This window comes from Vanessa tameamea, chromosome 23 (genome assembly GCF_037043105.1).
Source record: "Vanessa tameamea isolate UH-Manoa-2023 chromosome 23, ilVanTame1 primary haplotype, whole genome shotgun sequence".
In the NCBI taxonomy this organism is placed as follows: domain Eukaryota; kingdom Metazoa; phylum Arthropoda; class Insecta; order Lepidoptera; family Nymphalidae; genus Vanessa; species Vanessa tameamea.
Genome location: NC_087331.1, coordinates 5,471,636 through 5,495,891, shown reverse-complemented (window position 1 = coordinate 5,495,891; position 24,256 = coordinate 5,471,636). Strand labels below are relative to the sequence as shown.

The window sequence follows — 24,256 nt, the reverse complement described above, 5'->3', positions numbered from 1 at the left end:
CAACACATACATTTTCGGTACTGCGGGGAAAATTTCAATTCGTCACGTGTTGATCGTAAACAACCATAACGATACGATATTATAGAGGTTCTCATACTTTACGGACATACTATATTGCAGTATGAGGTTTAAATATTGCTTATAATAAGCATATTTCTCTCACTCCGTCTTATTTAGGTTAAGTATGAAAAATTCTTAGAGAAATGTCATACATGTATATTATACTAGTCGGACACGCGGATTCGCTAGCGATTTATTGGTTAGTCGGGAGTTATAAGGCATAAAAAACAAACTAAATGTGCGTCTCGGGACGCCCGACAGAAGTGACAACTTAAACTAATCTAAGTTGAACTATTTAATATTGAAATTGTTTAACTTGAGAAAATTTATTACTTAAATTTTATGTATATGAATATGATAATGTAAGGAAAGGTTATTTATTCATAAAATATTTTATTGATTATAAAATATTTTATTGATTATAAAATATTTTATTGATTATAAAATATATTTTATTTTATTATATTTTGTGTATGTATATTATTGGTATCATTAATGCCTGCCTACCGCTGCCTTATACATAAGAGAAAGGGAAGCCGGACAGACTGGTGCCGTAATGCGTTACGTAACGAAGCGGTTTACTCTCCCATAAGAAGATATCACTTCAAAAAGTTCAAGCACACTTCGTACTAAAATTTCATCAAATTCAGTTCAGTGGTTTGGCCGTGAAAGAGCAACAGATCAACAGACAGACATACAGAGTTACTTTCGCATTTATAATATTAGTATATATTTATTGCAGATAAATAGTTCTTATTTCACGATTTACTCACGAGGCCCTCCTCGATGGAATAATTATTTAAAAAAAAAGAAAAGATGTAAATTAAAATAATCTTATTTGTATTTTTTTGCTGTCGTTACTCTTACGCACCTAAGACGTCTTGTAAGCAAGAGCGTCACTCACTCATACTAATGTAAACCAATAGGAGTTCAAGGTGAAGAGGCGCGTCTTTGTGATTGAATAGACATATAAGCGTTAATAGAAATAAACATATTACTTTTTATATCACTTCGTTAGGCGTTCAAGTTAATCCTATTTTGGGTTGATGAGAATTAGAGTTCATTATTTAGAAACTTCCTACGTCATCGATCCCATACATGGGTTAGGTTCTTAGGTTTTAATGCGCCTTGGAAACATTCCCCTTGAATTGCAGTATGTCCTTCGCTTACAACACTGACGCCCAGGTTTTACAAGATAAGACGTGACCCTACGGCCGTGGATAAGAAAGGTGCTTGCGTGTCTTGTTTCAGGAGACCCTATGATAAATTCTTTCAGTCATCTTATAATTATATAGTGCTCTAAAATTGATTAATTATTTTTGTATTAACTTTAACATTTCCAGAAAATTTACATGAACATTTTCCATAATATTATAACCTACTTATTTCCCTCTGAAGTTTTAGACGGTGAGCAATTTTTTTTCAATTTTCCTGGATTATTTTACATGAACCAGGCCTGAAGTGAACAATATTGATTTCCTCCGTTACGTCTCATGGGAATCTTAAATATTTCTTCCCGGAGCGTCAGACGATGACGGGGATAAATTGTAACACGCATTTTGGCGGGTCACTTACGCTACTGGCTGCGTGTTGGAACTTAAGATTATTGAAAGACAAAAATATACTGATAAGCACGTATGAGGAAAACCTTTTATATTATTTTGCCTGATGTTTTTCATGTGTACCGATCAGAACTGAATTAAATACATAAGTAATATAATTTACTCGCGTTAGAGGATTTATGTTCCGCCTCCGTTTATTGCATCGTTATGTGACGTACATTTAAAGTTTACTTTGATGTTCTACTTGTAGTTTAAAAACGCAAGTTGCAGGATGAAATTATGCCAAAACATATATGTTTGAGCAAATTTTCTGTAAATAAACTATGAATCGGCCAGGGCTAATGTGAACACGCGGATTTAGAGTATTGAGAATAATAACATAGTATCAGTGTATCTCTTCGAAATAAAAGATAATATTGGTAGTACGCATTGGTTTACAGATTCTTAATATTTATCTTGTCGCACGTTTCATTGTATCCACTATGCTTGTTTTCTCAGTTCTCAGTTTATCTTCCAGATAATCTCCTCGCCCTCAAATACGGTACCTTCTCGATTAAAAACAGCAACAACTAGAAATCATACTAGACCAAATTTCTTCAATGGCATCTGAACTGTCCGATAACGAAGTTTTGATGATGATTATGTCGTCAAAATCGATTTCGGTCAAAGCGGGCTAACGCGACGAAGACTAGCCAAGTACGCTCGACATATTATATTGCACAAGTGTGTGCGTAAACACACACAAACACAAGAGAATTTTCTATTCTCTTACTTTCATAATCAGATGGGACTGTAAATCTGACACCACGGCTTAACGTGTTTTTCGAGGTACTGGAGTGTACACACTTCCAACTTCTTGTTGATATTTTATAATAGTTTTTCACTGTTAGTTTCAAATTCACAGAACAGCTCCACTTTTTCCAAAATTACGTGTATACGTCACACACGCCTTTGTCAGAACATATCAGATTGAAAGTCAATCGATCATTGATTTAATCTTCAGTTACTGGTTTCTATGTCAACCATATCATCTTCCAGTATATCTTACATTTGTCTACATATATATATACATATGTGTTTATAGGTCTTTGACGATTGTCTTTGCACTAACCCGTCTGTGTCGGTTCAATCCATTATACAAGTGTTATAGTTTGAAGTGGGATTGTCTCAAAGTACTCAGTGAAATAAAGGATTCCAATATCTATGGAAAAAGATAATCTTGACTTAGCTAAAACACATGCAATGGCTGTTGGGTACTTACTACTTACACTTCTTAATATTTGTTGACATATTTTATTTTCTAAGTGGGTTATATATTTATTTAAATATAGTATTTACACCCGACTTTCTTTTTAGAGTAAGCAACATCAGTGTAATTGTTATATAATATCTTAAGTTATCATATAAATCCTCTTTTTGATAAGGTTTACTATTATTAAAAATTGGTAACCAAATTTAATAGTGTTGCTTTTTAAATTTATATTTACAAAAATAGACCAACTGTATTACTGCTGGCAATAAATAATAAATATAATAACAGTATCTAATCCATTGTAATAAACGCAAATATCACACAATCGTTTCGCGGGGTATAATACTATCCAGTGAGCGAGCAGTATGTTCCGACCATTGATTTTAGTTAAAATTGTCTTGTATCAGACTTGGTTTATCGAATTTTTATGCTATGGGTAACGAGCCCAGTGGAACGAAAAACAACGTGTTCGTTCCAAGTTATGAGTTCCAAACTTGGCAAGTATATGATTTATTTATGTGTACACAATATTTAGTACTCTGTAGTGGAAACATTTTAGGTAATTTATAGCTGTTGATTCACAATGGAACATCCTATGGAAGTCGGCTAAAGATTTAATGAGTGCACTCGTGATAAAATAGAAGAGCTGTTGTGTCTGACTCGTATTTATTTTAAATTTTATATTAAGGAATTGAGAATATTACCGTACATTAAATTTAATTCGTGAACTCGATAAACTATTTCAGGTGGTTAATTTTTTTTTATTCCTCTCGTGAATATGCGATTGGTCGGACACTGACTGAAGCAATAATGTTTTACTTCGGCAGTTAAGACTATCCAAAACTCAATCTATAAGACGTAGACATTTTGATCATACAATAATTATTATTCACATTTCCCATTTATTTAAACTCATAGATTATAAGCCAAGTATGTCATGAATTTTTTTTCAAAGCGCACTTCTCGTTTTTATTATAAAATGCACGTGCGAAGCATGTGCATGTGTGTCGTTAATACAGAATAAAACAGTTTCGGGTGCTAAATACTTAATTATTATTTTGCTTAACCTATGTTTAATTTTAACATATTCAGTATTTTTTATTAAATAATATGAGACGACAAATTATCTTGTAATACACATAAAAAATAGGAATGTAAAAGTTTTTGATACATATCTGGGAGCCTTTCAATTTTCTAGATTAAGGCTTAGGCCGCACTGCGAAATAAAACCGTGCGATTTTTATTTTCATGGCTTAAATCCACACCGCACCGCATCGCGCCATAGTATCGATCCATAGTTATTTGAGTTAGTTTGAATTTTTTTAAAAAGAAATATTAATTCGGTTTAATTCTAAACCTCGGGCTGCTACTGGGAATTTATTGACAGAAAATTTCTTTTACAGTGGTAGTTTTAGTGTAACGACAGGGATATAAGATCTTAGTTCTCAAGGTTGGTGGCTCATTGCCGATATAAGTTAAAATTTATTACAGTCCCAATTTATATGCACGATGGACCAATAGACCAACAAGTTCATTGAACCCAGTACGTCAGGATATGCGGCGACATAAACTAGTCATTAGATCATTGTTCAACAGTTCACTCAAACAGGAAGATCAATTGTGAATCCAACGTCTTCAAATCTAGCGTTTCAAACGCGCCTTTACGTAAACATTTTACTGAAATAGGTAAGTATATCAATATATTATCTTCTTAATCACAAATCACGTGAGCTGACATCACACACCGCACTTGACAAGGTAGATCCTTTAGCATTGAGCATAGCTACGCCTCTCATTGGATTACATGTCACTAGTCTCTGATTATGTTGTCAATCCGACGTTAATAGCGTCATTGTTATTATAATGACCACGAATAATTAATATAGTAGAATAAAAATATACATTCAATGAATCTGAACTAAGAACGGATATATTATGTGAATGAAATTGATGGATATTCATAGTATTTGTTATAAAAAAAACTATGAATGAAGATAAATAAAATTAACGTTATATAAAGTGAGCATAAGAGAGCTTCATTTGTCATCACGGCATAGTAATAGTTTTATTCCAAATTAATTGTTTTACGTCAAAGATGACGTCTTTGTTTAGTTGTTGTTAAAAAATCAAAAAATCTCTATAAAATTCACGATTTTAGTAGATACTGAGAGATTAGGTATTATATTAAACTATTGATATTATTCCGAAACGGATGGCGGAAAGTTCTATCTAATACCACCTCAGATTCTGAAATCGAAAAGCGAAGTAACGAGAATTCTGTGTTGCAATCTAAAAGTTACCCTTCAAATACTGCTTAAACTTAGTTTAGTCTAGATATCAATTTCTAGATATGTCTTATTGTAACAACTAATAATATACAATAATTCATTAAAAATATATTTATAATTTTAATAGTAAAAACTCATTTTAAAAAAGGAGGTTTTTGACTATACCAAATTTAATATCTATGCTGTTGACTGTTGAGGAGTTTCTTTGTCTAAAGTCAATTTAGAGTATAAATATATCTACAGTATAGAATCAAGTAAAGCTGATGTAACAGCATTGTCATGAAATCTGAACAACCAAATAAAATTTCTACTCCGTAGGATAAAAAGAAGTGTTTCTGAATCAGCTTAACCTAAACAAGCAAACATTGCAAATTTAATAAAAGCTTGTTAAGAAATTTCTTTTATAAAAGTTATGTGAAAATTTAATTGATACTAATGTCAAAAAATGGTATGAACACTACGCACAATGCAATGCAACATCAAACATGGGATCTACAAGATGGACTTGGTGGTAGGGCTTTGTGCAAGCCTCATCAGATATTCAACCGCCAAACAGCAGTACTCAGTATTGTTGTGTTCCGGTTTGAAGGGTGAGTGAGTCAGTGTAACTACAGGCACAAGGGACGTAACATCTTGGTTCCCAAGGTTGGAGGCGCATTGGTGATGTAAGGAATGGTTAATATTTCTTACAACGCCATTGTCTATGTGCGGTGGTGGCCACTTACCATCAGGTGGTCCATTTCCTCGTCCGCCATATCATAAAATAAATGTCTAGTCAGTTAAAAGAACGGTAAGTAAAGCACTAAGCGATAATCAAACACAAGCTGATATTGTCTTAAATTCACCAGATTTGTTGACAATTATGGTCATTGTGTTGTATCATAGTAAAAACATAATAATCCAAGGCGTTTCTGACAAAACCTTCGAATGCAAAAAAATTTCGATCCGATATTTTCCATTGACGATTTTTGAAAAAGATTAATATTAGTATAATATGTATGTCGCATCCGGTCAAGCGTACAGACACACAACGGAACGAAAAGCGCGCCTACGGTTGTGAACTTGACTTCGGTGTAGTTCGGTGCTATCTTCAGCGCGCTTTCGACAGAGTCGTGAAGGCATCGCTCGGGTCGGGGCAGAACACTTACTGCAACGCATTAGCCGAGTGAGGTCAGAGAACTGCCCTACCGTTCCTGAAGTGCTGAGTCTAATCATTCTTATTTTGGTTACTTTGTGTGTTAACCTAATAGTGTAATAAAGTGTAATTAAATAGTAACTTTGTATTCTTTTTACGATTAACAACTGTATGCCCACACGATGAACAATAAAAGTGACAATAGATCAGATGTGCCTCCGACATGTATATCAATAAATTACTCGTAAATATTTAGAAGATCGAGTCCAGAATATGTGAATACTTGTAAATGTGGTGATCTTTTTCAATGTCTGCAAAGATCTTTAACTGAATATACATTAAACTTATACCAGAATACGTAACGCGTTTCAGAGACGCTGTCAGTAAGTACGTCTGCCGAGGAATTTGTGTGTATTGTGATGTAATAGACTAATTATTTGTCTGGCTTTATATATAAGTAAATGCTCCAATAATTTACAGTAATATTATTAAGTTGAAAAAGCTGAAGCAAAAAAAAGATCTAAATATTCGTGTCTTATGTCAAATTACTTTTTTGTCCTATTTGCTGTCGAAACACTTGGCCCTTGGAGTAATGATGCAAAAAACTTCATCAAAAGTATAGCACCTCGCCTTATTGCCTCCACTGGTGACAGGAGGGTTAGTTCGTTTTTAGCCCAGAGGATCGGAATTGCGATTCAACGGGGAAATGCTGCTAGCATTCTTGCCACCTTTCCACGCGGTCAAGATTTATACAGTAACTATTTTTAATTCATATTTGTATATATTTAGCAATTAATGTTATCAATTCTTATGTTAATAAATTTATTTTCTTAAATTTTAGGAAACTATAATATAAGTTGAACACTTTGATTTATTTATACTAAAATTATAAAGGGGTAAAATATTGTTTGTTTCTATGTAGGGTGTAATCTACTTTTGTTTAATTTTTAAAAAACATAATTTCATAGTGATGCGTATAAATTATATCGGATAATTTTATTTATTAATAGTCGCTAGTATTATATATAAAGGAAAAAGTTTTTATATTATATAACATCACGATAGGACTCACAGGGCAGAACAGTTTATATCACAAAGCTGAAGAGATTAAATGCTTAAGCACCAATCTCAGTAACCACTTGAATTTGATTAAATTTTATTACGTTAAATAGTCCGCTTATTGAGGACAGTTGCGGCGCTTAATAACAACTTAACCTTACTTCAAGGAGCGCAGGAATTATCATAAAAATGAGACAATCTTGCAACCTGGAAATCACATCACGCATGAAATAGTTATGTACGTATTATATGGTACGTATAATTCTATTTTAAGGCAGATGTAACCGCAAACCACCACTAATAATAAATGTAAGACGACCAGTAATACATTACTGATTTTAACACTTCTAGTATTTCAGAGGTCAGTGATCCGTCGTCTCACTTTGGTATCAAGAGCGAATTTAATAAAAATTCCGGCTCATAGCGACAACGTGAATGTCTCTTTATAAGTACTTAATAGTATTTCCCTGGTTGTAATTTTTCGAATTAAGAGACAAAGTCGAATCGAATAGAAGTTTTGTATAATATATTGCTCGTTCTTCATTTTAGTTTTGAATTTTTATTGTCTGTTTTGATATATTATCTATTCATTTATCATTATGTATGTCGTAGGAACGTTAGAGTAAGCGAGTTCTAGAATCTAGACCGTGGATTGGCAGAACGCAGAACAGAGTGACCTCCACTCATTTAGACCGATGATATGACGAAGGCGGTGGGTCCTGACTGGATGTAATACAGAGAACTTGGAGCTTTGGCCCCTTTTTGTATGGGCATATGTGCAACAGAAGAATTTCGATGAGTTGGTGATTGACTGATAATAATTCAAGTTCATTTCAGTTCATTCATTATTTGTTTTCAAGATATTGTGAATTAAATTGTAAGAAAAATAATTGATAGATGTTGTTTTAAATGTAAAATCAACATAACAATTGTTCAATGTAAATTACGAACAGCTTCCGAAGCCTCAAGCACTAATGACTCAGATTAAAATTTCGCGGCCTCAATTGAGAGACTATATGCTGTCTATATGAATAGCTATTTACAATAATTACCATTCATGAAGTATAGTACGATTAATATGATCAAAATTACCCCCAAACACCATCACTTAGTATTGTAGTGTAACTAGAGTCACGGGTTATAGAATCTAGCTAAGTTCAAATTTTATTCATTGTACTCGCTAATTCGTACAGCAACGAATTAGCGAAAAATGTGGGGGGCGTGAGCACTTTGAACGGACAGACTGACACACGGCTTAGTTTTACATTTATATTATCAAGTATTATTATTCTGTATAAGTGTGTATTAATATTTTTGTTTTATAACAGATTAATTTCCAAAAGTAAGTCGAGAAAATCTGTCTTAACATCACTCGTCTGTTTTATGATCACTTAAGACACACGTGACGGCTTGAATTTTCCACCAGCCCCGGGGCAGTTGTGTAATAAGAGAACCGGTTACAAATCGCTGTAATAAATCACTTCGTTGTTGACCCTAATGGCATCACATGGGTTGGGACCGAACTTTAATAATTGATTTAGGTATGTCAAACCCATTTAAGTTTTGATTTCACGCCTTTCGAGTATTTTTATTATTAAGAATTTTTCATTATAATTGTTAATGTGCATTATTATATTTAATAATAATACTTTTTTTTTGTCGAATTAAAATAAAATGGAATTGCATAAGACATATAACAAAATTACTAATCATAATTCAAGACATAATTTTTTATTTTTTTTATTATAATATTTTTAGTCAACTTTAATCCGAAGTTATATTACTATATTGATGATTAACTTTTATTTAAATATAACCTATTTAATATACAACAATACAATTTAAAAAGTACATTAAATATAACTCTTTTTAAAAGTACCTGGTATTGTTAAAAAACCATATAATATATTTAACAACTCAGTCAATTGTAGTTGACATAATTATTATACAGACAGACATAATTATTGTATATTATCCTTTTAAACTTTTACTAAATGTTACAAAAACTTTATTTTGAAGTTCTTTGAAGGTCAGGTAACAATAGTCTTGAAAATCAATTGAATTTAACACATTGAAATTACTGTATCTGTATACGTACACAAACTAACACACATAAACACAAATATATAAAAAAACATATAAAATAATATTTTATTAACAACACAGATATTTATTTATTTTTCTTGCGTAAAACTAGTAGTAAAGGTAAGGTTTCCCTTTCGTTTATCCTTGTTTGAGGGTGAAGGACTATTTCGTTTGACATAGATAAATCACGCAATGAAAGCTGTGTTTGTACGTTTTAGAGATATAGCATAATACGTCAACGATAGAACATAAACGCCTGAGGGTGTATTATCGACTGAAGAGTCGTTTTTCGACGATTTGGAAATTTCCTTTTCAAATTCCTAAGTGCCAAAGGATATCCTGGACAACATTGGTCCAATGTAATCACAAAAGTATTATCCTCAGAACAGTTCTACAGATTTAGAACGTGCATACTTCTCACAAAGGATATTCATACGCAAATCACTTTCAAAACAAAATATCAATATATAACACGGAACCAGTACAGACCAGATTTACCTGTCACTAGAACAATTGAATTGATACAACACGATATAATAGTTCACCTAATTATATAATTAGCGCTTAAATATCTTTATATACATAATATAACACATACATATACAAAATATATACAGCGTTATTGGTAATTCGACGTATTCCCGGGAGTCGGGAGCTGATAGGGGTGACTATTTGCAAAAATTTTAACGCCTATATGCATGATCCAAAGGTGAACCATTTTTCAGTTATCACGTCTTTTAGCTTTTTTCAGAATAAGTCAAAAATGCAACTTCAAAAATTTATTTAAAAAAATTATTAATTTAAATCTCATTTTTTCTTATGTTTTATAAAAAGATTAAACATTGGTTATTTATTAATATTAAAATAATAATTAAGGGTCCAAATTTTAAAATGAGAGACGGAAAACGATAATATTTCAATATTTTTTTGATTTTTTTTTCCACAAAAATCGTTATGAAATTTGTCTTGCAGATTATTTTAAAAACATGACCATTTGCTTAGCTCACCAAAAATGTATAACAACTAGTAACTTATTTCAAAGCAACTGAAAAAAATGTCCACAAAGGACGCTGGTGGAAATTCGTACTTTTTTATTAAAGTTATTAATTGAGCGTATAGATGAATCCGGGAAACTGGCAAGTGTTCAGAGACGAAAAATTAATGTCAGGAGACTCCTAGTCCATGTTTTTGAATTACTAAGAGGATAAGAATTTATCGATGAACCAGGTGCATTTCTGGTGAAGGGCCAACCACTTATCGGGCTTTCCGAGGCACGGGTGTACATACCTCCAACTTTTAGATGCACAGATAATGATAATTTTTCGGCGGAAATACCCAATAACATTTTGACGGCTCAACTTGGAATTTGAACTAAGGATATCTTGGTCTGCGACCTTACATCTAGCCACTTAACCGACGAGGCAATAAATCTATAACATCAACAGTGTCTAGCGCTCACACTTTTAAAGTTTTTATTTAGATAAATGGCAGCAGAACTCGTAATAGTTCGTTAATATTTCAAGTAACAAAAGCATACTGCTAACTTAACACAAACCAGACAGCTAACATCTCTGTAGAAACTTAAGAGTAGTGATATGTCAATTTTCGCAAGTGTGCTCTAACCGTTAAACTATTAAGATTTTAAGGGAAATTCGCCTTTAAATGTATACGGTATAAGCCGAAAGTTCTTTATACTACTAACTATTGTTTGTCAACTTGTTCAGCTCAAATTTCGTTTAGATGTAACGTTGACAGGACAAAAATAAAACGTTCAAAGAATTCACTTTTATACTATTTGTTCAAGTTTTTTTTTTTATATTTCAATATCGTATTTTGTGATTTCGATTTAACTTATATAAGTTCTAATATAAAAATGTAAAATAATATATTACATTATTTAAATGTCAATCGTCTTTGATCTTTGATAGCTGTGATTTTAATATTTATGTTAAAATTAACTAGTTCGTTCTTTTTACAAATTTTCATCATCAATTCGCCAATTTTATCTATTTATTTCTACGCTTTCTTTTGATATATCAATCAATAACTAATATTAAACAATGCTGCTCTTTTCTTTTATACATAATAATAATAACTTTATTATTAATCTCTTACACAGAAATGGTCACAGAAGGTTCTTACGTCTGTTCTTATTTCTAAGGTGATTCTATGTAAGAGACTGGCATTTGTACTAGGTGACCTATATGACAGATTACCAGCCTCTGCCAATTCTAGATCAGTTGGAGCCTTAAGTGATGTTAAAATAATTGTTAATAGTGTAGTATTATTATTATGTACCTACTAGTGTGTATTGTGTGTATGTTCATCTTTTTTCATATTGATGTGTTCAGTCCTATCCATGGAGAGCAGCACGTTAACCTTGTAACAAAAAGTACGAGAGTGACCATTTTCCACTCGGAAGTCAATTTATATGCCTTTTTTATTTTATTACAAACTTGACAACCTACTTAAAATTGTAATATCTCGTGTAACCAAATATATGGCTCATACTCTCTGTAACATATAGCAAGTTGCAGCATTGTTTCCAGTTAATTAAGCATGTGTAATTAACCGAAAAAAATACAGTTTTTCAAAACACTTGTTCAATCTTAAATTTACCATCTTTGATGACCTTGGCACTACTTACATCGAATCGAATGTTTTATATAAAAATAAACATTGTCAAACGAGACGACGAAATTTTTTTTTTACTTTTGATAATTCGACGTTTAAATGGTATTTATGAGATGTATAATAACTAAAAGTGAGTAGCAGTTTCGGTTAACATCTACGTGTTTTAGTCACTAAGTTATGTCCAATAACTATTTACTTTAAATTGATGGCGTACAGAGTGATATTGCTACTTTTGTCGCGCGAATACAAGAACAGAAAACGCTCTTGAATGTAGGTGACGAAAAAATTAAACAAGTTTACTCTTAAAAGGTAGAAAAAGGAAGTGAGTATACCAAATCAAAATTTTGACCACGGTCACGACATTTTTGGAGACCGAATACGAAACGAAAATTGAACTATCATTTGCATAAAATAAATTTAAAAAAGTAGCTAATAATTCACTAAAGTGCAAATTCGGAACGTTTACAAAAAAAAAAAACAGTTTTTTACTAATACTTTAGTTCATAACTCATACAAACATAAACTCTTAAATGATAAATCAATAATTCTTTCATTACACAAAAATAACAATGTACTGTACGTTAGTGTGTATATTTTAATTCATTTTGCTTTTAATCCGAATATACTTTAATTTTGATAGAACTATACGGATTGCAAAAGTAAATATTAACATCAAAATTACAAAAGAGCCTAAAAGTAACAGAATTAAGTCAATGGCATAATATTCAGTCCAATGCATGTGAGCTGCTGGTGAATGTAGGTGTGCGGCGCCCTTATGTCTTAAGACGTGCTCCGTCCACCACACGGCGCGATCTAATGGTGATAGTGGTTGATCTCGCATAATGTTACTTAATCTCACAACATTCTGACGAAAGCTAAAAGTAAAAATGAAAATGAAATGCGTACCCAAAATAAAAAAATATGAGTGTAACATTTATGTGGGACAGGAAGGAATAGACTCCTGGCATTTATTCCTACGAGTTTATATAGGAGAGGAGCAATCATAAACGACTACTTAAATAGACCGTTCACTCAAAAATAGTGATAAGAATATTACCAATGCTATAAAAGTCGTTGACATAAAAAAAATTACTGTCCGTTCCTAAATATTATTTAGTTTAATAATCTAAATAAGATTTTTAATCATTAATAAAAGCAAGCACCTCATTTATAAACATACCTATAATTTGTAATTATAGCTTCTATGGCATCCTTTAGCTTTTCCTCTGTCAGTGTTTCTATACTAAGTTTGATGCCTATATTATGTGTCACATATTGTTCAGTATTGAACCATTGGTCTCCAAGCATTGGTACACCGATAAGAGGTACTCCAGCTGTTAGGGCTTCGTCTGTCGATTGTAAACCTCCTTGTGTTATGAAAAGCTTAACTTTGGGATGTTCTGGAAATATTAACATTTATATTAAAATTGTTATCATGACTTTATGTCAATGAAATAAAATATTGAACTTACTGAGCAAATCGGACTGCGGGAACCATTTAGAGATTCTTACGTTCTTAGAGCGTCCTGGAATTTCATCTTTATCCCATTTCCATAAAACGTCGTAAGGCAGCTCGGAAAATACGTTAATAAATATTTGCACCTTCTCTTTCGGTAACAATGAAGGTTTAACGTTTGTACCGAAGCTCATGTATATTACACCATTCTTGGAAGAGTCGAGATAAGATTTGAGATCCTGCAAAATGATAAATACTTTATGCCACGTATACAAGTTGAAGTATGGAGTAAGAATTATAAAAAAATAATTGTAAATATGAATAACTATCTAGCCACTAGCCCGAGTTTAATTCTATTTTCATAACATAACTACATAATATTATAAAGCACAAAACAAAATCAAAACCATCATATACAAAATCACTAAAACTCCGATTGAAATCAAATTTACCAATATTTAGATAGGACCTTCAGGGTGAATATAGGCTGTATCGCGTTAAAATAAAAGGGTTTTATATGGAAATTTGAAGATTTCATCACTCGACAAAAAATACGTTTCTTACGAACGTACAAAAGGCCGATGCAATAAATATTATTTGTTAAGGTTAATTTACAAATTTATCAAATAAGTTTTTAAGATTTAAAAAAAAAATACTTTTCTTTTCGGTGGCACTTTAAGATAAGATAAAAAATTGTCTCATACACCACATTTTGGAATGTGTTGTTTAGATTTTATTTATGCTTAAAAAAATGCATATTCTATTGTGTTCTGTAAACTATTATCTGACTGTCCCTAAAGTATTTATATATATATACATTAAAATATATTATCAAACGTAAGCGTTACATATTTTTTGAGTGGTGATGCGCGTACGTTAATTTAAAGATAAATCCACCATCCAAAAGTGATTTAAAAATTAGTATATTGTTTCTGACCACCTCATGAACTACTCATAACAGATATGTTTTAAAGGTTTACAGATATACATATTTCAACCGAATTTCCCGTGAAAACATGTATAATTTTTAATAAATCGCAAGGACATAGCTTTTCTTTAGTTCAAAACGTCCGACGACAAGAGCGTTTTTCCCATTGCGAACTATCACGAGTTGAAATTCCAAAGAATCAGTAAATACATTTTGCTACTAAAACAGAATACAGAAAATATATAGAAGCATACAATTAAAAACAGACCTACTAAAATAAACCGTACTTGTTAAAAACACAATGAAAATGTATGTCAATTTACAATCATTTCATACTTAGCTGTGAGTGTTAATAATAATATTATTAGTATTATGCATAAACAAATTGTTTGCAATCTAAGTATTAGCTTTATTTATTAGATTATATCGAATTACCACTACGAATTATCAAAATAATTTACAAATTAAAAAAGGCTAAACGTTATATGAATTCGACAGATCTCTTGTACTAATACACTCTCAAAAATATGTATATATTTTGTTAGTTCATCTATGTACCTGTGGTAATTCTTTAGCAGCATTTTGATGTAAGCCTCCTAAATAAAGTATATTAGGTGGTACAGGACGGTTGAAATCCCATATCGGATGTACGTTTAAAAATAGCATATCAACATTTTTTCTTAATTCTGTAATGCTTGGAATGTTTGAACCAAATATTTTCTGTAGCATTTTATCCTCTGAACTCACTAGCTCTCCATATATATATTCTCCTTTAAACTGTGTATACAATTCTTGAATTTTTTCCCATAGAGTTAATATATTCAACCGTTGACGGATTGCTATAGGATATATGAGGGGATTCGTCGCAGCTCCTGATTTATCAAATGTTTCATAAATAGGACCAAGTGAACTTATCTCAATAACGGGTACTTTATATAAGTAAGTAAAACCTAGAGCTGGTCTTACACATGATTCTATAAAGAGTAAGTCAAATTTATTTTTCTTATCATTAATAAGTTTCTGAACTTCATTCGTTTTCATTTGCTCTTCAAATACTCTTGCCAATAGTTCAAAGATAAACTTTATTTGTGTGTGAGCATTTTCTTCTTTCCCTTTATCCGCTTGTAAAAATGTTGTCCATATATTGTAAGATATATCATGAACATCTATTTCAGTTATGTTTTGAGGACTTTGTCCTTTTGGAAATGCTGGATCTGTTGTTATAACTGTCACATCGTGTCCACGTTTTGCTAATTCTTGCACCAAGGGACGAAATACTACTTGATGACTGATGGATGGGGTTGGAAAGACCGCCAATATTTTCGCGCACTCACATTTCACTATTACAGAAACGAACAAAATTGCTATAATGTTTGACATATTTGATGTATTTCTATGAACTGATAGATAAAATTGCATCATGGCTTTATAAACGTTTCCTCTTCATTTATCGTACTAATAATAAAAAGAGGTAAGTTTTGTTTGTTTGTTTCATCCTCATATACTAAAAAATACGACTCCGAATGATATGAAACTGACATATTATTTTAGTTTATAGTTTGAGGATGTGCTTTTTAGTATGTTAGTATTTCGCATTTTTTAGCTTGATATGCTATTCTCCCAGTGAAAATTGTCCGCTCAATCGATACAAAGCTTTAACCAAAATTATAATACATACATAAACTAATTAAGTAACATAACTTTATTACAAAACAATTCGATGATAGAATGTCATTAGTTATATGCTTAAAAAAGGGAAAAATTTACGAAAATTACTGATTTATTTTCTGTCCCAGATAATTGTCTTTATCAAAATGAATAAAATATTTATTTTGAGTGTTTTATTTACGAAAATATTGTCTTTGATACTTTGCAATTCGAATCTGCTGTCACATAAATAATACAAAATATTATAATTTATAATTAGCGTTTAAAAAAATAAACAGAGCATGTGACGAGTACGAGATGCATTGACACATGAATTTCGAAATTCGAATATATACCTATATGAAATTACTGAAATAAGTATAGCATTAAAATTATTGTTTTACCCATGCGAAGTCAGGACTGGTAGCTAGTATGCAAAATAAGTGGTGACACGAGACAATTACCAACGACAAATTATCTCCAATGATTTACAGAAATGATGGAGGTTGGAAGAGGTAATGATAACCTAATCTCGCTTTGTCATGGTAAGATTGATATTATGTATCCATACAATATGTTACCTTTCCATACCAAGCCTCATAGTAATCGGCTAAGCCGGTAGAGTTAATATGGTTTTCAAGTTAATAGTAAAATAAATCTTCTATGAGAAAAATATAAGATGTGTAATTTTCCACGGTGATCGTTCAAATGTCGACCACGTCTCTCAAGTCTCAAACATATATCCATTAGGATAGAACATTATTGTACTTTGTCAAGTTTTTTCGCCAAGCATTATATACACATTCGTTTTTTTTTTTTATTTATAGGTATATATGTATTATCATCATAAATAAATACTCGCTGACATGCAAGATCAGCGACATATGCTAGTAAATTTTTGATTGTGATTTGCATCGCTCTTCCTTTTATAATATACCAGAACAAACCAAGCAAATTACTTATTTACCAGCTTAAGTTGAGAAGCTATTTAACAGTATAGTGTAGACACACACTCACAGACACACACACAAAAACAGTACAGTATAGTGTATACAGGATAGTAGGAAGCAAAAGGTAAAGAGGTGCCATGAAATCTTGCAAAGTACTGCCATGTGTATGTTCAACAATGAGACTTTTTAAACTAATTTGAAAATTTATTGTTCGGCCAATGCCTCCTTAAGGATAAGAATCAAAGATTAACCCACCATGCGCCGTTATAGTAAGTATTCATCTATTAAACAATATTTCGTCGCAATACAGATATCCTCGTTGGTCTAGTGGCTAGATATAAGGCCACAGATCCCGAGATCCTGGGTTCAAACCCTAGGTCGTGTTGATAAAAATTATTAGGTTTTTCTATCGAAAACTTCTCAATAACAGCCTGGAGTCTGACCGTTGAAAGTTTGGACAGTCGCGTGCCTCAGAAAGTAAGTAAAGTTGTTGGTCTCATTCCAGTCGTTGGTACAGCGGGTTCATCATCATATTGGAGGGAATAGAGAGTGCACCTGTGCTCAAACTGAGCACACAATGTGAACTGTAATTTCTCTGCGTACTTGGCTGGTCTCCCTTGAGATTTGCTGTGACCGTGGTTGAAATCGATCACGACCACATAATCATATCAGTGTCATCCTAATTATGTTTCCTTTTTAAACAAGACAAATACGAGTTATGGTGGTCACTTAGACTTGATACTGCTTTTTTTTTTTTGGTTGAGATCCTCGTCCTCTAGTCACTAAATCATGTCTCAGAACTAATAACTTTAAATTGATTTGGGACAAAGTTATATTATAAGTATATTTTCTCGATTAGTATTGTTCAGAAGAATTCTCTCGAGAGTGTAGTAGGTACGTGGAGAATTTCTACAAATTGTTAAGGGTATCATTGATAGTGCCTGGATAACACTTGCCCTGAATACAAAGTATTCTCTTGAGATGTATTCGTTTCGCAAGTTCTCTGAATTAGACGTTGACACTAATGGACTCTGACGAGTCGGATTAATCCGTCATGTTTAGAGTTCATTCGTGGTTAAAAATATCTGACATCTAAACTCTTCTAAAAATAATTCGCAATAGCTATGGCCGCCTAGCGATATACAAAATCGCTGGTTTGATCCTGACTACTTGGGCTATTGTCGTCCCCACTCCTAGTGCAAGCGTTTAGCTCAATTGCAAGGGTAAATATAAATGTTAATAATTCCTTAAAATGGTGCATTGGTATTTTTATTCAAACTCAAATTCAAACTCAAATTCCTTTATTCAACATAGAAGCATTATACTTACTTATTGATAGTCAAATTAAACACTACCACCGGTTCGGAAAAGGAAACACCCTGACCTGAGAAGAACCAGCGAAAGAAACTCAGCGGCTCTTTTTTTTTTGTCAATCAAATGAAGTACGTGTATTGAATATGATTATATTAGCCAGGGGGCGATCGTTTCATTCCCAAGGTGTGCTATCAATCATAAACTCACTAATTGTATAGTACCCTTTTGCATACAAGCGTTCCTTAACATTTTTATTTTAATTTGGCAACAGAAACATTTTGAACGCTTTCTGGGATCCTGTTGTAAAACCGTATACATTGCCCCACAAAAGAGTTACTGACTCTATGCAGTCCAGTAACAGGAGTAACAAGTTTGTGTTTGTTCCTTGTACCAATGCTATGAGAATCACATTTTCTCATAAAATCATTGATCTTTTTCCGTACATACCAAACATTACAGAATATATATTGAGAAGCAACAGTTAATATCTTAATATCTTTAAATTTATACCTTAATGATTCTCTGGCTCCTAGGTAATAGATTGCGCGAATAGCCCTGTTCTGCAGCACAAATGTAGTATGCATAGCGGCTGCGTTACCCCAAAGCATAATATCGTAAGACATTATACTGTGAAAGTAACTGAAATATACTAAGCGAGCCGTATCAACATCAGTAAATAATCTAATTTTTTTGACCGCAAATGCCGCAGAACTCAGTCTACTCGCCAATCCGTTAATATGGGGGACTCATTGCAACTTGGCTTCAACAGTAAGGCCAAGAAATTCAGTTGATTCAACTGGATCCATCGATTCCCCATTGATAAGTACACCAGCTTTTACATTTTGCACATTTGGTGTACTAAATTTTACAATTTTTGTTTTTTTATTATTCAGCCTAAGATTATTTACGCTAAATTAGTGCTGTACCTTTTTTCTATTAACTTTAAAAACCAAAGAGGTTTAAATATTTATAATAATATATGATACTACTGGTCTCCCGTCAAATATACATATATATATATCTCTAATGAGAAACTTACATATTACTTGGATTACAAGTTTTTGCATGATTCCGATAAAAAATGTATAATAATGAGAATTATAAATAAAGTAATAATAATTACATTAACATGTCTTTACTGTTTTACCATTTACACTAATATAAATTCAAATAAATAAACATTTTACTATTGCTAAATATAGGCAAATCAAATTTGAACAAATAAATATATACATCCATTTACTGACAACAAAGTTTTATTTGTATATGTTTTAAGCATAGTCTCTCACAATTAAATTTTATTATTGCAGACAGTTTACAATGTTTGAATGTTGGTACATAATTTTTAGCGCAACAATCTGTCACTGTATTGCATATATTTATTACACGTACTCAATACAAAAAAAATCATAATAATTCTAAGCATAAAAGATATTCCCATCACTAAGTATTTCTTGCAAAAATTAAAACAGGAATAATGAATGTAGACAAATAGATAATACGGCTAAAATCAGATTAACTTAGAGCTAGGGTCTTGTGTGCGTAACACGTATATTCTTCAAGGTTAAATACATATACTCCCTTGCATTGAAAAAAGATTGTTCTTAATTCTATTTTACCTTAATTTTGAGGGAACGTTATGCTTTTTTAAACATCGAACCAAAATTCGAAACAGTGCATCAACATTTAATAATTTAAGCTAAAGATATATTTTTTTTATACAATAAAATTATAACAATAAATATTGTAGTTTCTTTGGTTTCAATTGGTAGCTGAAGCGTATAAATAAATGGTCAATTCGTTGCCTTATTTTTGTTGCATCATTCCATTGATCGAAGATAATATAACATATCAATTCATTTTTCTTTTAATTCTAGTATATTTTAATTTTAATAGAGTTTTACGTATTATAAACGTCAATATAAGCAATAATATGACAAAGGAACTTAAAAGGAATAGAACTAAATCCAAAGCATAATATTCAGTCCAATGTATGTTAGCTGCCGCGGTACGTAGATGTGTTGCGCCCTCATGTCGTAAGACGTACTCCGTCCACCACACGGCGCGTTCTAATGATGAAAGTGGTTGATCTCGCATGATGTTTCTCAGTTTTACAACATTTTCACGAAAGCTAAAAATAAAACGATTTTATCAAACAAATAAACAGAAAAATATCAGAAATAATAATCTATATAATATGATTTTAAAACAATCAAATTTATAATACTGAATAAAAATCTGTTTATTAATCATACCTATTGTTTGTAATAATAGTATCTATGGCATATTTTAAGTTTTCCTCTGTTAATGTTTTCATACTAAGTTTGATGCCTATATTATGTTTGACATAATGTTCGGAGTTAAACCATTGATCTCCAAGCATTGGTACACCGATAAGAGGTACTCCAGCTGTTAGGGCTTCGTCTGTCGATTGTAAACCTCCTTGTGTTATGAAAAGCTTAACTTTAGGATGTTCTGGAAATATTAACATTTATATTAAAATTGTTATCATGACTTTATGTCAATAAAATAAAATAATGAACTTACTGAGTAAATCGGACTGCGGGAACCATTTAGAGATTCTTACGTTCTTAGAACGTCCTGGAATTTCATCTTTATCCCATTTCCATAAAACGTCGTAAGGCAGCTCGGAAAATACGTTAGTAAATATTTGTATCTTCTCTTTCGGTAACAATGAGGGTTTAACATTTGTACCAAAACTCATGTATATTACACCATTTTTTGAAGAGTCGAGATAAGATTTGAGATCCTGCAAAGCGATGGATAATTTACATCAAGTTCAAGTTAATGTACGAATTCAAAAATATTCCGAACATTTTAATAAATAAATATATTAAAAACTCTTTTGTTGTTATTAATTTAAAAAAATCGGTCCCCAATTGTAGGAGAAGTCAGGCATATATAAAAAAAAGCATAAAGCGGACCAAGAAAACTTTTTAAATTAGGACGAGAAATTTAACTATAAAAACGACATTAAGCGTATTGAAATTCTTAATTATACCTGTGGTAATTCTTTAGCAGCATTTTGGTGTAACCCTCCTAAATAAACTACATTAGGCGGTACAGGACGATTGAAATCCCATATCGGATGTACGTTTAGAAATAACATATGCACATTTTTTTTTAGTTCTCTAACACTTGGAATATTTGACCCAAATATTTTCTGCAACATTTTATCTTCAGATTCTACAAGCTGTGCATATGCATACTCTCCTTTAAAAATAGTATATAATTCTTGAATTTTTTCCAACAATGTTAAATTATTGAGTCTTTGGCGGATTGCCATTGGATATAAAAGAGGATTCGTTGCAGCTCCTGATTTATCAAATGTTTCATAAATAGGACCAAGTGAACTTATCTCAATAACGGGTACTTTATATAAGTAAGTAAAACCTAGAGCTGGTCTTACAGATGATTCTATAAAGAGTAAGTCAAATTTATTTTTCTTATCATTAATAAGTTTCTGAACTTCATTCGTTTTCATTTGCTCTTCAAATACTCTTGCCAATAGTTTAAAGAGAGACGTTATTTGTGTGTGAGCATTTTCTTCTTTCCCTTTATCCGCTTGTAAAAATGTTGACCATATATTGTAAGATATATCATGAACATCTATTTCAGTTATGTTTTGAGGACTTTGTCCTTTTGGAAAAACGGGATCTGTTGTTATCACTGTTACATCGTGTCCACGTCTTGCTAATTCTTGCACTAAAGGACGAAACACTACTTGATGACTGATAGACGGAGTTGGAAAAACTGCCAATATTTTCGCGCACTCACATTTCACTATTACAAATATGAATAAAACTGCTAATACGTTCGACATATTTGATGGATTTCTGTGAAATGTTAGATAAAATTATTTTATTGCTATATATAAACACTCCCTGTGTATGTTAATTATATGCAATAAATGCAATGCACGAGACAATTATGGCGACCAATTACTTCAATGAAAATAACCTTTATTATTTGCTTTGATGTACTGCAACGACATCTTATCGAGAGTTAGAATAAAGTGAATAGTATAAAGACCATTTTCATGATAACATACTTACTTACAGTAGCCAAATATTATGGAAATTGTTTAATTCTATTAATCTCAAACAGTTATTCATACATAAATGTATTTCACGCAATGATGCATTTTTGTTTAAGGTTTAATTGTTTAGTCCTTATATTGCTCTGAAATTTTAATCGAATATAGAAACGAATATATACATATAAGCGCGGTGACATACATAATCTCCGGCAGCTGTCACGTGCTATCACAAGTATCTTTTGGATTCCAGCTTCCAGCCCTCTGACCTTTATCATATACAAAAAAAGCAAACCCTGAGCTAGTTATTAAAAATGTCAAAACACTAGCAGCTGGCAAGATAAGGAGATAGCACGCCATTGTTCATGTTATGTTTCCTATTATATTTCCTTGATATTATATTCCCTTAAGGCTTAACAATAAAATCGTAAAGTCAATAAAGTCGAAAAGTTGTAAAGTTACAACAACTACAAGTGAGTGATTTTATAGTGTACAAGACTTACAAAGGTTTTTGTATTCACTTTAAATGAATACAGAGTGATAAAATATACTTTCACGATTAATATTGTACAGAAGTTGAGAAGGGTATCATTGGTAGTGGCTCCATAATACTGGCCCAGAATACAAAGTATACTCTTGAGATATAGCTAAGATCTCTTAATGAGACGTTGTTATGTAGACTTGTCGCCCGATACAATGTGGATTAGCAGATCAAGTTGATAGTTTAATTGTTACTTTTAAAAAAATATATTCCTTAATACATACGAAAATAATTTTACTTGGTGGTAGAGCTTTATGCAAGCTTGACTGGGTAGGTACCACCCACTTATCAGATATTCTACCACCAAACAGCAATACTTAGTATTTCTGTGTTCCGGTTTGAAGGGCAAGTCAGCCAGTGTAACTACAGGCACTAGATACATGACATCTTAGCTCCAAAGGTTGGTGGCGCATTGGGGATGTAAGGAATGGTTAATATTTCTTACAGCACCAATGTTTATGGGCGGTGATGACCATTCACCATCAGATGGTCCTACTTACATATACAATAAAATAAAAATAATTGAACACTTTGGAGTTAGTTTCAAGAAAGCGGCTTAGCTAGGTAAATATTTGTAATGAAGTTATATCTATCTATTTACCTTTTTTTTTAAATTAACGGTAGACAAAAAATAGTCAAGTTATATTTTGTAAATATATTAGCTTTACGATACTACAGATTTTTTTGTTACAATGATTGAAAATAAATCTTCAGAAATAAAGTAGTCATAGTACATAATCTGTACTCTGTCACTGTATTTGATAGCTTCTTCTAGGTAAAAAACTGTCTAGTATAAAATGAGCACCATTCGTTATTGATAACTGTTTTAAAACAGCTTAGCAACGAAACATGACTTTTTTTATATGAGTTAAATAATACTATAATTTTAATGTTCATGTTTTTAGTGGAGATAATATTAAGCATTGATGATACTCAACGATCAAAAAAAGGCTATTTCGCAGAGATTACAAAGAGTGATATAGAGAAACCGATACGCGGGTATCGTATCGGTATCGTATCGGTATCGTATCGGTATCGTAGACGGCGGTGACGCTTTGACCCTGGGCGTACCGCCCTGGGAGCACTAGGCAGAGGTGGCTGTTCCTTTTCATATTGTATATTTGTAAATAATAAAATTGACAAAAATCAAAGACCCGCTAAGTTTCTTTCGCCGGTTCTGCTCAGGTCAGGTTATTTCCTATTCCTAACTGGTGGTAGTGTTTCATTTGACAACCATGGGTAAGTGTAATGTTTCTATATTGAATAAAGGAATTTAAGTTTGAGTCTG

The 24,256-nt window shown here is 32.0% G+C and overlaps 2 protein-coding genes across 2 annotated transcripts; both read right to left on the bottom strand.

Moving 5' to 3' along the window:
- Positions 1 to 12,656: 12,656 nt before the first annotated feature.
- LOC113401896 (UDP-glucosyltransferase 2-like) lies at positions 12,657 to 15,871 on the bottom strand. The gene is made up of 4 exons (XM_064218619.1): positions 15,018 to 15,871; positions 13,548 to 13,770; positions 13,256 to 13,475; positions 12,657 to 12,950 (listed from the first exon to the last, which is right to left on the bottom strand). Exons 1-4 carry the CDS (start codon positions 15,837 to 15,839, stop codon positions 12,671 to 12,673), a joined length of 1,545 nt encoding a protein of 514 aa, XP_064074689.1. The 5' UTR covers positions 15,840 to 15,871; the 3' UTR covers positions 12,657 to 12,670.
- A 4,314-nt stretch (positions 15,872 to 20,185) lies between these two features.
- Positions 20,186 to 22,280, bottom strand: LOC135193300 (UDP-glucosyltransferase 2-like). Its single transcript, XM_064218627.1, has 4 exons — positions 21,393 to 22,280; positions 20,918 to 21,140; positions 20,626 to 20,845; positions 20,186 to 20,501 (listed from the first exon to the last, which is right to left on the bottom strand). Exons 1-4 carry the CDS (start codon positions 22,212 to 22,214, stop codon positions 20,222 to 20,224), a joined length of 1,545 nt encoding a protein of 514 aa, XP_064074697.1. The 5' UTR covers positions 22,215 to 22,280; the 3' UTR covers positions 20,186 to 20,221.
- Positions 22,281 to 24,256: the final 1,976 nt, after the last annotated feature.